Source organism: Alternaria ventricosa (genome assembly GCF_023758065.1).
Source record: "Alternaria ventricosa strain BMP 2768 chromosome Unknown scaffold_28, whole genome shotgun sequence".
NCBI lineage: Eukaryota > Fungi > Ascomycota > Dothideomycetes > Pleosporales > Pleosporaceae > Alternaria > Alternaria ventricosa.
Window position 1 is genome coordinate 217,622 of NW_026055708.1, and position 14,613 is coordinate 232,234.

The 14,613-nt window shown below is 50.7% G+C and overlaps 3 protein-coding genes across 3 annotated transcripts; 1 reads left to right on the top strand and 2 right to left on the bottom strand.

The window, feature by feature from the left end:
* Positions 1-1,118: 1,118 nt before the first annotated feature.
* On the top strand, positions 1,119-4,014 carry J4E93_010296 (uncharacterized protein; the record flags this gene model as incomplete). The annotated part of the gene is made up of 4 exons (XM_049348181.1): positions 1,119-1,130; positions 1,184-3,031; positions 3,080-3,745; positions 3,802-4,014. 4 exons carry the CDS (start codon positions 1,119-1,121, stop codon positions 4,012-4,014), a joined length of 2,739 nt encoding a protein of 912 aa, XP_049194715.1.
* A 4,898-nt stretch (positions 4,015-8,912) lies between these two features.
* J4E93_010297 (uncharacterized protein) lies at positions 8,913-10,579 on the bottom strand (the record flags this gene model as incomplete). The annotated part of the gene is made up of 2 exons (XM_049348182.1): positions 8,913-10,427; positions 10,490-10,579. 2 exons carry the CDS (start codon positions 10,577-10,579, stop codon positions 8,913-8,915), a joined length of 1,605 nt encoding a protein of 534 aa, XP_049194716.1.
* Positions 10,580-11,618: 1,039 nt separating this feature from the next.
* J4E93_010298 (uncharacterized protein) lies at positions 11,619-13,290 on the bottom strand (the record flags this gene model as incomplete). The annotated part of the gene is made up of 3 exons (XM_049348183.1): positions 11,619-12,005; positions 12,065-13,210; positions 13,276-13,290. 3 exons carry the CDS (start codon positions 13,288-13,290, stop codon positions 11,619-11,621), a joined length of 1,548 nt encoding a protein of 515 aa, XP_049194717.1.
* Positions 13,291-14,613: the final 1,323 nt, after the last annotated feature.

Consider the following 14,613-nt stretch of genomic DNA (forward strand, 5'->3'; position numbering starts at 1 on the left):
TACCAAGAATCTTGTCCCGACGGCAAACACTGGCATGCAGGAGGGTGAAGGCGTAGCAGAGGGTGCGCTTGGACGTGGCGGCAGGGTGGTGGTGAAACACGACGGGCCTGTAGATAATGCTGAGGGTCTCCTATCCATGCATGGGGAGTGTCTCAGGCTGCCATAACGACAGCTCGCATCACAGAGGATCGTCCGGATTCCGTTGCCGCATCGTCCCTGACTCGCTCTTGGCACACGCGAGCGCATTGCAGCCGGTGGGCGCAAGAGGAAAGAAAACGGAGGATATTTGTTCTTAGGGAGATCATACCTTGGATTCCAATCGCACCTTCGACCCTCTCCCCAAGCCTGGCCTGCATCCAAGCACCCGAAGACCTCTAGGCGACGCTTTCGGTACAACCTGAGCCTTAGCGTTTCCCCAGTGCTTTAGTTGCCCTTAGTTGCCGATCCTATCCTCCAGGGCAGTCGCATCTTCATCACCAAAAACACATCTTCCGAACCCACAGCTGGCGCAACCCTCTCCCTCAGGCTGCGCCCCGAAACCTCTGCGCCCGCTACCAAACTCGCGCGCCCGGCCTGCCCACACACACACGCCCACCGCCCGCACGCCCGCCCATTATCTATATCCTCCTCCCGCACCGCTGCATTCGTGCCCTGCCTCCCGCCCTTGCACTCCCCGCCGCTGCATTTGGTCATCGCACCCGTATGCGTCCCCCGCCTGGCGCGCAACATCATTGCTTCAAGACTAGCATGAACTGTGCCTAGAAAGATTACATCGCCCACCCGGACCTGCATACCTCGCCCGCACCCACGGCCTCCTCCCTCGGACGTCCGCGACCACCTCTCTTTGTTCGCCGCCGCATCCGTGTGCACCACGCCGCCGCACAATATATTCATAGTCCCTCACTATACCGGCTGGAAAGAGCGTCCGTATTCTCTGCCCCCGCACCTGCCCTGTTTGCGCTGACGCCTGAGCCTAGTCCGACCCTCGCACTCGCGCACGCATAAGCCACCCCGCGCATCCTCCACCGGACTGCACTATATTCTCCGCTGCCTAATAACGTCACTCTCGCCTGTAAATGAACAGCACGCCCGGTGACTCCAGTCGTAACATGGCAGTCATGTCCGGCAATGTGGGTAGCCACTTCCCTATGCATGCAGCATGGCGTACTGACACTTGCTCCAGACTCGACCGCGCGACTACTCCAACGGCATCTCGCTCAACGGCACAGACGCCGAGCGCTCGCACGCATCCCCGTGGGGAAAGACTATCTGGAACAACTCCATCGGCTCGTTTGGGCTTGGCTCCGCTGGCAGAGACAACTCGCGTCCCCGAGGTATGCCACTATTGAATTATGACAAGTGCAACGCTGACCCGCGCCCAGAGAACGGTGCCTCCGCAGACTTGGTCGAAGGCAAGACCGGCTCAGGTTCCCTGCTCGCCAACTCAGAGACCGAATGGAGACCCACAGCCCGACCTGCTTGGGGTGAACATCGATCCGGCAGCATACCGCACGCCAGGAGCTCCGGCGTATCGCCAGCCCGGAAGCGATCTATCGCTCAAGCGCCCGTCCAGCAGTACAGCGACAACTCGCCCTCTTCCTTCTTCCCCTCTGCGAGGGGCTCGCTGGCAGGCCAAGGCTCACACGCGAGACCCGTGAAGCCATTCCTTGACCCCACCACCTCCACCTTCACATCGCACCAGATCGACTCACTCAACACCGGTTTCACCAATTTTGGATTCGGCCAGACAGATGCCACATCCCAGCGCCCTGATACCGGCGTTACATCGTGGCCAGACACCGGCTCAGTCCACTCCCCAAGCGAGGACCGCCGGAGCGTAGCGAATTCAGAGTACTTTGCGTCCTCCAGTGGAGCTGGTTCACAAAACGGAAGTCTGCCTCCGTCCCGGCATGGTGCTGAACCCGCACCCTTCGGCCAGGCAGCAGATGCCTTTTCTAGGCTCTCTCAGCTTCCCCGTCAAGCATCGTCTTTTTCCATGGCCAGTGGCCGCGCCTTCCAAGAACGAAGCGGGTCGATACAAAGCGAGTCGTTTGGCACGTTCGGAAGGCTGAGCCACGAGCAAGAGCAAGACGCGCGCATGGGACCGAATAGGTCGTTTAGTATCAACGCATTCACGCCAGCAGCAACACCCGGGCAAGACATGAACGGTGCGCTCTCCAGAGCAGATGACGGCAACTTCAGCAATGCAGGCACATACACCCCAGATGGTTATCCCAACCACCAGCTCAACTCGCAGCTACGTTCCTCTCAGCTTGACAACAGTCGGAGTGTGCCGAACGGTGCTGGCGTTCGTCAGAGTCCGTTCTACTCTCAGATGAGCACACCACCTGTGTACGACCGTCTCAACCCGTATACCAGCGAGCAGATGTTGGCGCATCCCAACAGCGTCACGCAGCTCCAGAACAAACTCGCTGGATTCCAGATGGCGCAACAGGAACGGCGTAACTTCATCTCTCCGAGCCAACTTCACCAGCAACAGTATCAGCACCTCTTTCCCGCAGCCCAGTTGCAAAACCCGTATCAGTACCAGTATGGTCTCCCCAACGGCCTGCCCCTTTCCGCTATACCACAGCACATGAACGTGCCTTCGATGCAGCCCATGCAGCCTGTCCAACAGCAGCCACCCAGGGGTCCTCGGGAGCAACAGGTCGGTGATGGTCTCGGGGCAATGAGCATTGAACTGTCCAACTTCAAGAGAGAGCAAAAGCAGAGCAAGCGATGGGAGCTTACCGACATCAAAGGCCATGTGGTGGAGTTTGCCGGAGATCAACATGGCTCCCGCTTCATCCAGCAGAAGCTCGAATCAGCCAACAGCGAAGTCAAGGAGAGCGTCTTCAGAGAGCTTGAGGAGAACGCGCTGCAGCTCATGCAGGACGTTTTCGGCAACTACGTCATCCAGAAGTTCTTTGAGCATGGAGATCAGGTTCAAAAGAAGATTCTTGTTGCAAAGATGAAGGGTCACGTACTTGCGCTTGCCAACCAGATGTACGCTTGCCGAGTCGTTCAAAAGGTAGGTTCCTCTTTCCCAAGATTTGAGTATAGATACTAACCACACCAGGCGCTTGAGCACGCACTTACCGAGCAGCAAGCCGAGATGGTCAAGGAACTCGAGAAGGACGTTCTCAAGACGGTCAAGGACCAGAACGGCAACCACGTCATCCAGAAGGTCATCGACCGGGTACCAATGCAGTACATCCAGAACGTGGTCGAGGCTTTCAGAGGCAACGTCGGCGTACTCTCGGTCAACTCGTACGGATGCCGTGTCGTTCAGCGACTACTTGAGAAGGTACCGGAGCCACAACGGAGATTCATCCTGAACGAGCTACACGCAGAGGGACCCAAACTCATCACCGACCAATACGGCAACTACGTCACCCAGCATGTCATCGAGCACGGCTTGCCTGAAGACAGGGCTAAGATCGTGGCTTTGATCAAGGCGCAGTTCCTCCTGTTCTCGAAGCACAAGTTCGCCAGCAACGTCGTTGAGCAGTGCCTCAAGTGCAGCGACGATGCGCAACGTCGTGAGCTTGTAGCGGTCATCCTTGCCAAAAACGAGCGCGGCGAGTCAAACGTCATGAACCTTCTCAGGGACGGCTACGGCAACTATGTTATCCAGAAGATGCTGGACACGCTCAACCGCGATGATTACGAGAAGTTCGTCCAAGCACTCAAGCCTGAGCTTGAGAAGGCCAAGAAGGTCATTCCCGGCAAGCAATGTGTCTCGGTAAGTTGTCGCGTGACCTAGATTTTCTTCAAGACAGTCGACTAACAGATGCCCAGGTCGAGAAGAAGATGTTCCGCTACGATCGCATCGACTCTCCGACTATGCCCACACCCGCTCTCAGCAGCACTGCGCAGTCGCCGCAGAGCAGCTCCCACCCAAGCACGAACAACTCCACCGTCGACGAACCCGTACATAGCGCGCTTGCGAATGGCAAGTACAGCGCCGCCAACGCCAATGGCGGTGTCAGCATCGAGGACACCGTCCTATAGAGCAACCCGCCCTCCAGAGATACCGCCCACATAGGCCTCGTAATCCGTGAACGATACCCGTCACTCGCCACACATTCCGTTCTACACATCCATACTTGACTGCCAGGGTCGGCGGCATACCTGCATTCTACTGTCCATATACCATACTTATTACTTTTGCCTTTCATTGTTACATATCACTACGATTACCGTCACGTTCTTCCATCATTGAACGGCCACGAAAATCAACGTATCGCTTTCACACACTTTACCCCCAAAAAGAGCTTGGAGTCTTAATTCGGTTGTTGTTGTCATTGTTGCTTGCTTCTACTGCTCATTTTTATCCTCTTGGGAAATATCTGCTTAGGCAAAGGGCATGGCATCGATGGGGTATGGTTACCACTACTGTATTACCTCATGAAATAATGGGTGCTTGACGGGATCTGTTTTTTTTTTCGGCACGGGCGTACAGTGAGAGAAATCTCTGGGTTCTGGTTGGAATACCATGGGAAGAGGTTTACCGATCTCGTAGATGAATGGGCCACTTGGCGAAGATGGGTGTGGTGTTGTACTATATACTACACATTCATAACTTCGCATGATGTCTTGTCCAATTTTGCCACAAGGTGAACGATAGTGGTGATCTACCCGCGGACCCGATTGATAGACGGGTATGAGTGGAGGCTACGGCCGACCCACAGTTTCTAGGGGGGCAAACGTCTAGTTGCCGCAGCTCCCGAGGTCATGCAGACGCAGGTGTGCTGACTAGTTGCCCTAGCTCGATGGCTATATAAAGGTCTCTGGACTTGCTTCTTCGGCCGATCATTACACTATCTTTTCTTCTTCCATTTTACCAAAAACTCTGTGGAACGGTTGTATGGCGTGTTTCAAAAGTCTTGAGGCCAACTTCCATGTTCTTCTGTCGGTCTCCTGGAAAATCCAAAATAACTTTCCATTCCTCACTATGATCTGCTTCGAAAGATGGCAGGTTGCATTCCATGTGAGAGCTTGAGAGGGTTGTGGCAGACTGCAAAAACAAAAATTTACAGGCTGTATTGATGAGCGCGCTGCTCCCCGCGTCGCAATGGCTATAAAAGCAGTCTTGTGGACTGAGATAGCTTTCTGCATCTTCCTGCTCTGCGATACCAAAAGCGCCCAGATGAACTTCGCATGTCTGAACTTTCCCAAAAATTCGTTACACCAGAATGCATGATTCTTGGTTCGCCTCTCCGCCTTTTACAAAAACTTCCCTAGTACTATTACATGTTGGATTAAAAACCAAATAGCTGAGTTCTGATGTCTGGAGACCTGAAAAATCCAGCGCGCGTTATGATGTCTGTCTGTCCGCTTCTGCGCCCTCTACAACGAAACCGACTACCTTTTAATGGTGGACCAAAAATGAGTAATAACACCGTGATGTCTGGAGACTCCAAAACGTTGAATAATCCGCCGCATGTCTGTCGGTTCGCTGCTGTGCCTTCTGCAGAAAATAGGAAGAGTAGAGTCGAAATGTCCTTCTTCCGCTCCTTCGCCACTCAAACGGGCATTAGCGGTGTTCTGGACTGTATAAAACCGCATCGTGGTGTGTCTGCTTTCATTGCATTATCTCTACACTATCCTTCCAAGAGACCAAAACAACTCGAGAGAGTTTTTATGTGGAGAGCTTGAAAAGACTGTCCAACGTTCACATGGCTCGCTGGCTAGCTTCCCTTCTTCTATCCATCAAAAACACACCTAACAAAGCTCGATGTGTCTGGAAGAGGACTGTCGCTGCCCTTCTTTCCAAACCCTCAAGTCAACCTTTTCATGTGTGTGCCGAAAAGTCTGGCTTTACCGGATATTCAAAAAATTCTTCAGTATAGTACAAGGATCAGTAAGAGGGCTGGTGCGGTCTTAAAAGACCTTACCATAGTACTATGTGCGGTTCCGGCCTTCAACTTCCTAAGCAACGTTCTCGGTATTCTATTTACTGAAACTCACCAAGGGAAATTTCATGTTTGTGAGATCTTCTTTGATAGCACTTCATGAGTGTTGGACTTCCTGTTCGCGGTTTATAAAATCTAAGGACTTCGATATCATGTTGTGTGTGCGAGAAATACACTTAAGGAGTGCGCATGATCTGTGCGAGAAGGCTTGCGCAACTTCAACTATCTGATCAAAATCAGAAGCAAAGCGTGAACGACTTATGTCGGTCTCTTCTTCGCTCTTCTTACATCTCGTCCACCAGCAAACACATGTTATTACCTGATATGACTTTGCTCTTATACACGACTGTTATGTATAAATACCACTCTTTCGCCGCATTCCTCCTCTTCTTCTATCAACTTTCTCCTGGTGTGCAATACCAAAAAGTCAATATTTAGGTCCCATGTGTGCGGCTTCGAGAAAAAAAGACCTCAGCAATTTGATGCTGTGTTCTCCGCTTCTCATCCCGCGGTTTCAAAATTCCACTTTTTCGCTCTATATGCCCGACACCATCTCAACTCCTAAAGCCGCATTGACCGCTTGCTCCTAGTCCACTGCAGCATAAATACAACAACTCCGTCCTTTGCGAAACTTCTTCCTTTTATCTCCAACCCGCGAGTACGCAGTACCCAAATCAAACAACAGTTCAGTCATGAGTGTAGGCCCGAAATCTATCAACACCATACCAATGTTCTCCGGCTGCCTCCCTCTTCTCGGCTTCAAAACTCCAGTGCCGTATTGTTATGTTGAGCACGATCTCTCCACTCTGCCTAGCGTATCATTCAGCTTGGCCGCTGCAGAAAAGCTACTCTATTCTTCCCTTCCGAAGCTCTCATCTACTATCCTCAAGCCACCAGTTTGCGAAACCAAAACTAACACGCTCTAACCGTGATGAGTGCGAGTCCAAAAATCCGAAACTTCCAGTACATGGTCGCGCCTGTCCTTCCGCCTGCTGGGCCGATCGGAAATATACCGGTCTGCGACGTCATGAGTAGCACCGGCTCTTCCACTCTTGCTACTTTACTTTCGTCTCTTGGAAGTATAAGAATTTGATAGCATCTGTCTGGATGATCTTCTCTTCCTTCTGCAACTTATTTGCCTACAAAAGACCAAATTCAGATTCATAAAAGGTTATGAGTGTGCAATCAAAAGGGTCAAGTGCAGCTGTCATGTTCTGGTCTGCCTCGCCTTCCGAATTCAAAATGTTCGCCAAATTCTTCATGGCTAGCGAGATCCCGCGCTCTTCTTCGCACGTCACGACACGGCACTTGCATATAAACACCTCTTTCTTTCGGAGGATTCCTGCCTCTCATTCTCCACCGAGCACTATTCGAGATATACCAAAAAGCAATTCCGCCCTTATGATGAGTGTGCGCCAAAGTATAAAGACGAAAATCTCATGTTCTCGCCTGTCGTTCTCTTTCATGTCCAAAGCTATTACTGAAAAGCATCATGGTCGGCACGATCTTTCGTCCTGCAGACTTGCTTGATACGCATCAAAAGCGCAGAGGTCCAAATTCATGGCCTGAGAGGCAGAGTATCTCGCCGTGCCATGGTGCTGCCGCTGGGCATAAATACACCCCTTTCGCGAGCTTCGTTCTTACTTCCTATCCTCTATCCTCTGCTCCGCGTTATTAGAAAAGTAAACGGGAAAAGAAATGGGTGTACACCAAAATCCAAGTCCTAACTACCTATGTCCTCTTCTCCCGTTCCTGCTCACAGTATCCATCTTAAACCTGGGCAGAGGCTCTCCATGGTCTTTCCTGGTCTTTTACAGAAACTTGTTACACAACTACACCACAGCTGAACGCAATCATCTTTCAAAATTCGCCTCACAGCTTCTACTTCCTACCCTCAGCCGCAAGGTCTGCCACACCAAAAAATGCGACGTCGTCTTGGATGAGTGCGCAACAAAAGAAAAGACTGGGCTTATGATGTCTGCATTTCTCTTCCCGCTTCTAAAATGTACGCAAGCACCGGAAAGCCGCTATTTGTACTCTACATGGCTGCCCAAATTGGTCCCACAATCATGTCATACTGCAACGCTACGTATAGACATAAAAACCGCCCACCTGTCGCTTCAAGTCCTTTACTTCACACACTCGACCTTTCTGTCCAAATCACTCCAAAATAGCTATTTGAGAATGTGATGAAGCTTGCTCCAAAACATCTGCGACCATCACCGATGTCTTCGCCTGCCTGTCTTCCCGCGAAGCGCAAAACACCACACATCAAGACCAATGGTTATCACAACAATCTCACCCTTTGTTATGACTATGAAACTCCAGTCGCTTAAAAATGCCTCTCACTATCGCCGATGTTCTCTTCCTCCGTCAAACTCACCAGCTAGTTTACAAGACTAAAAAGGCTTCTTGAGGAATGTATCGGTGCGCATCGAAAATTCCTGGACAACTCGGACATGTTCTCGCTCGCCTCTCATATCGCAAGGTTTCACAATAACAAAAGCTTTCCTTTGATGGCCGTCACATGTTTCCAAGCTGGTTCCATGAATCTAATGTCCCGCTTGCGAAATTGGATATCTAAATACTTATGTACTCGCTAGTCCTGTTCTCCAGGGGCCCTTGAGAGGTGTATTCATACCGCCTGGCGGGTACGAGGCTGTCTGGGTTCTTATATGAAGCTGCTCTTGGTGCTGTGACTGTCGGATTGATACTGATCTTGGGGTGCAAAGCGATATGGAGAAGAACATGTATTTAGCTACTGAACGTTGAACACGTGCTCATTCACGTCTGCTATCCATTCGTTTCTCGTTCTCTCTCATTTCTAGTTCTTCATCCCATCATTTACGTCCCAAAATTCGGTGGCTAGTGGTGTCCAAGGCACGCACTTCTTTCCGCTGCAGGTATTGGTCTGGCAAACCCGGCATATCTTATTCGTAGATGTATGCAATAGCGCACAGTACTGCGAAAATATGATCGTCGCGCGACCAGCTACTACCATATTACTTCATCCGTTGGTTCATTCCTAAGCAAGATTGTTTGTTTCGGAAGGTAGCCTGCCATATTCTCCCCCTTGACTGGTACCGCCACGATCTCCGTATGGGTGCGGCCACGGGATGGTAAGGTCATCAGTCCGCGCACGTAGTAGTAATGAGGCCACTGATGACCCTGGAAGTCCTTCGCCATGTCGAGATATCCCGGAGTCACGGTAGGGCTGTTAGCATAAATCTCGATCGGCGAACTTCGCGCTGCTAGGTATTGTAGGACCTCGGTTGCCAACTGGGAGTATTGTACCGCACGTTCAACTGGATTGCCGAATTCAACATTCGACCACGTTGCTAGCAAATGCGTAAGGCGCAAGCTGCGAAGCAAAGGAAAGCGGGCTATTACGTCCAAAGCCTTTGCAAAGTTTTGTTCCTGAGGAAACAGATATGGTACACCACATGTCATAGAGCGGATATCGATAGCAGCGACATGAACACCGAGCTCCTGTATCTTTGGACATCCAACTAGAAGTGTCTCGAGCTCGGTAGCCGTGTAGCAGTGGTTCCTGGCTTCGGATAGCGGAAGGCGACTTGGACGATACAACGGATCCAAGTGGAGAAGTCGTAGAGTTTGCCCGTGTCGACACATCTTCTCCACATTGACATGCTGAGGATTTCGGGTCGCGACAAAGAGCCTCTCCAGGCCTGAAAAGCATCCGATAAACTGATTTAAGAACTTAAATAAATCTGGTTCTTCGAAAGATTGTGTAAAACACAGCGACTTCAAAGCGAAGCTGTCCAGTGCGGAGTATTCGATGCTCAAATGCTCTAAAAAGGACGAGACATTGATACAGTAGCTTATCTCAAGATCTGTAAGAGACTGGAGATCAGTGATCTTCCCCAGATGGTAAGGGCCGTCGAATAGGTTGAGGTACGACAGGCGAAGGTGTCGAAGCCTCAGAGGTATGAAAGTACTAGGACATTTCCACCTTTTAAGAGAAGCCAAGTCTCGTAATTCGGGATTGGATGGCTTGAACCCGTTGTAGTGTGCAATATTAAGGGTCTCCAAAGCTGGTGTATTGAGAAGCCATGCATTAAAGTCGTCATCTTTGGCGGGTGTCATGGTCAACTTTCGAAGCTTATTCAAGTTGCCTACAAGGAAGCGAGAGTCCGGACGGCTATGCTGCAGTCCAGGGTGCTGATATGTAAGCTCTTCAATCAGATTTTGAGAGCGAATCAAAAGGCCCAAGATCCTGGGGTTCCCAGTCGGTAGCTCCACGGTGCGTAATGTGTTTTGGGCCAGGACAGCGATCAGCTGCAGCACCTTCTCGGAGACATCAAAAGACGTAATCTTAAGATTCTTGACGTTATCGAGAAATCCATTAGGTGGAGATAACAGTAGCGCGTCGAAATCGCGACCTCGTTCCTGGAGATGGGAGCTGAAAGTCTTCCAGAGCACAGTCGAACTAGACTTTCGCCATCGTTTGTTGGCCAGTCCAAGGTTCTTGAGCGCTTGGCCTGGCAACTGCGTCTGCATTAGCATCATGACAGTATTAGATCTTGCTGATGGTTTACCAGCTCGCACACCTGGAGCCGCAGCTCCTGTGGTATCTTTCCAATGTAACCTTGCACACTAGGTACTGGGGCCATGTCGAGTTCGCCCGATGCTTGCGGCATTTTGGTTGATGAATTCGCTGGTTATGGTGCAGTCCAGGGTAAAGTCGTGTGGTCAGTTGATCAGTCGATGAGTAGTAGAGCGGGAGCAGGTAAGGTTCTTATTCGATAGATGCGCGCGTTGGTCCCTGCACCAGCAGGAGCGTGGAATGAGTGAAATTGAAGTCAGCCACCAAAGGCTGCGGCGTGAGCAACGTGAGTAAGTTTCCATTCACTGAAGACCTGAATAATCAGTTGTAGATTGCATACCGAAGTTAGTGAAGGCGATGCAGTCACTGCTTCATGTACCTAGGTAGTTCCAGTCGGGCCCAAGGTAAAGCGCGTTCGAAAGACATCATGATGGAAGTGCTTGCCAGCACTAGATCAAGCGACCAATATCTGGTCAGATCATTCCTCAATGAGCCCCATGCATAGCTGTTGGAAACACCACGGCCCATCTCCTGGTAGCGTTCGAGGTATGTCAGGTCAACAGGTACGGACGGCTGAACGAGACGCGTCGCAAGATAAAAGGATCACGCGACGGTGGTAGACTAAGAGACGCCATATAGATGAGCTAAGACGCGTCCATAGATCTGCGCGATCTGATGAGAGCTGGCGGAGACTGTATGGTGCGAGGTGATGGTGGAAGAACAGGCGTCTCGGGGGCTCGGAGATTGCCTTCAGCAAGCACCCGTGCGCCACGCTATCCACATCTGGAAAAGCATGACGCGTGATGTCATTGCGAGCTGTGCGCCCAAAACTCATCACGACACTTCGCGCATTACGTAGGAGTTGACTCTGGGGGGACTGGACATGGAAGTTGTGGTATTGAAGTGTTTTGGTGCTATTCTCCTAGCTATACGGCATCACGCGGTATCCGCTACACTCTAGAAGCAGACATGATGCGCCCATAATCTCCCGAACACCAGCTGCGCGACAAAGACACGCATGTTTCCTGACAGGTATCAAGCACCCCAGGCCAAAGGATGGATTAACTTCCATCTCGTGGCTTCGCCACCATAACAGACCGTGAATATCCTCTGGCCACCTTGTCTCCAGCCGCTTACTTCCAGAAAAGCATAGCCTCATGTTGGCCTTGTTCTAGCATGGGAACGGCAACAGCGCGCGAAACCTGCTTTCCTCCGCGCATTGCTACTGTCACTATTCCGCGACGGTAGGAGAAGTCGGGAAATGAATGCCCATTCATGTCCATCCAGCCCGCCGACGAGTATGTATCTTCTGGCCAGTAGCCCGGACCAAAGGCAAGAAGCTCGATGGGCGATTCGTGGTCTGCAAAAAACTCCATGATGACATTGGCTACTTGTTGATAGCGGAGTTGATGTCTGTGGATGATGTAGTCATATGTCTCCTCCTGCTCCTCATTTTGTGCTTGAAACAAAGGATAGGTAATACGGAGATTGCGGAGGTTGCGTAGTTGGGTGAGAGGTAGCTATGATGAAGTTAGTGTGACATTCACGACCAACGTTGGCGTCATCGCGAAACACTTACTAAGAGATCGGAAACTTTCACATCCTCCTGTAAACCTCGTCCGGTATCGTGCACATTGAAAGTGTCATATGCAGTATAGTCTCCAAGGTCCCAATCAACAAGATTAAGACTGAGCGCTTCAATGCGCGGACAACTTGCCACGAGCCTCTCAAGCTCTTGAGGCGTATACCGTTCGACATTTCCCGTATAGAGACCTCTGTACTCGTAAAGATTGGGGAAGTGATCAATGTGCAGGTAGCGCAGAGATTCTCCGTGGCGGCAGATGCTACCAATAGACGGGCGCATGGCCTTGATTGTGGTGATGCAGAGAGTCTCGAGTGTCGGAACGGCTTCAAGAAAGTATTCGATTTCGGTGTCAAATGGCTTGTCTCCTTCCAGACCGTTCAGTTGTCGGAAGTTGACTGAGTTGAGGGCGGGCTTATCGCATTTGAGAAACTCATCGGCGAGGCACTGTACGGTGCGCGGCATATCCGAACAATTACTCAGAAGCAGACTTTGTAGGCTACTCAGGTTGGTCAAACCGCCGAAGCAATCTTCTTGCTCTTCGATGAACGCAGAGTGAATCTCGATATTGCGTAGATCCAAGAGCACTTCCAGTTTTGGCATACTCCAGGAGTAGGGTCTTCCGTTGTGTGCATCTTGAGCCTTGGGTTTGATTGCGAGTCTTCGGAGAACGGGAGTGAAAGCTAAACATTTGGCATCGGCATGGCGATCTGCTTCTTGTGGTAGAAGTGTCAAATCTTCCAGCTTATCTAGATTTCCTGTAAGTAGCTTGTCGTGCAGGGTCGTTGAGGGAAACGAAAGTTTCGACAGCTGAGATTGAGTCTTGAGTATAAGACCAACCGTACGTTCGTCAAAGTTTAGCGTGGTCGTAAACGCTCGAAGGCTGTTTTGCGGTAGCGCGCACAGAAGCTGTACAAAACGACTTGAGATTTCCGTAGTGGTGGGGAAATGTTCTTCCCCGTAATTGCATCCGTCAATATCCAGCTCCTTGATCATGTCCAAAATATCATCTGAACGAAGTAGCGCATCGATTGTGCTGCCTTCATCGAGATTGGTCGTGAAGGTGTTCCAAAGTACTGTGCCAGCTACAGAACTCCATGCTTTGTTGACCAGACGAGCATGTACTTGATCATCGACCGGGAGCTATAGTTCCATTAGCAATTGCACGTCACATCGCACAAAGATAGGAAGAGTGTATAACTGCTTACAAGTTCGCAAATCATATGTCTAAGCTCAGTCGGCAAGACCTTGGTATGATCGAGCATGGCAGGCGCCGTCATTGTAGGAGCTTGATACGCTTGTCGGTTGCGCGGTTCGCAAGGAAATGTATGGTTGAAAGTAGCCCAGTTATGTGAGTAGAGAAGATCAGTGCTCTGGCGGTAGAGAAGTCAGGGAGGGGAACGAGCAACGCTACTTCTACATTTGCAGGTCCGTTTTCACCGGGCAACGGTCGTGCACAGGTCTGCTGTTGAACGCATTGACTTCTTGCTCCGGTGAAAGTACCGGGTCTTGGCAGACAACGAAATCCGTTCTACAGGAGGGCGCTTCGAGCGCCCTTTGTCGAAGACCTTGGCCAGGACACTACGCGGCGTTGAAGACCATACTTCGAGATTCCAGCAGTGAAGTTATCAATACCGTTGTCTCTAACTGCTGTACTTTGTGACCAGTGTCAAGATTTATGGATGCTGCCCGGTTTTGATCTCGAATGGTGAAAGGAAAGATCGATTAGGAGCTGTGGCAACACTGGACGCGCTGGCACCAGGCGCTCACTTCACAATCTTCCATCGATAGTACGGGTCTAAACTGCAGAAAAAACGTGCGCATTCCAGATGTAATGAAACTGTTGATAGAATTGCGATACCTTGCTTCGTTCAAAAGCCTATCAGCATGCTCCTCATTCAAGTCTTGCTGTAAACCAGGAAGTGGTCAAATAGCTGTCGGCCGTGAAAGTATCCTCCGTGTACCGTAGTCGGCGTCTGCGTCACAACCTCGGTAAAATCATTTCCCAGGAGCGCTTTGACTTGCGCACGAACTTGGTCGAGAAGTTCAATATCCAGTATCTCGCCAGCAAAGTCATCAAGATGGAAAAGCTCAATTTCGAGCGTTTGTAGGTCCGTGCACATCCGGATGAATTGACTGTAGGGGAAATGCACTTTGACACGAAATTCCACCCCGCGGTACTGCATCTCGTCGCGTCTGAAGTCGATATCGGGGATTGCAAGAGCGACTTTGAGCGAGTGGGTTTGCGGGGCATTTCCTACGTGGTTAACGAGCAATCGAAGCCACTCTTTCTCATCGAATGCGAATGTAACATGTATTATACCATCGTCTCGGTGAATGATGGAGAACGTATGAACTGGACGTTGGAATGGTAGGCGAGCGAATGATATGGAGTTGGCAAATTTGGGGCTCATAATCATCGTGTCTGGTGGATCTAGTTGATGGTGGTCAATGTCGTCATAGTCTATTGGCCAGAGGTTCCAATGCGCCTGTTTCCGGAATACATCAAAAGCTTCGTCTAGGAATATTTTACTCGTCAACAGCCA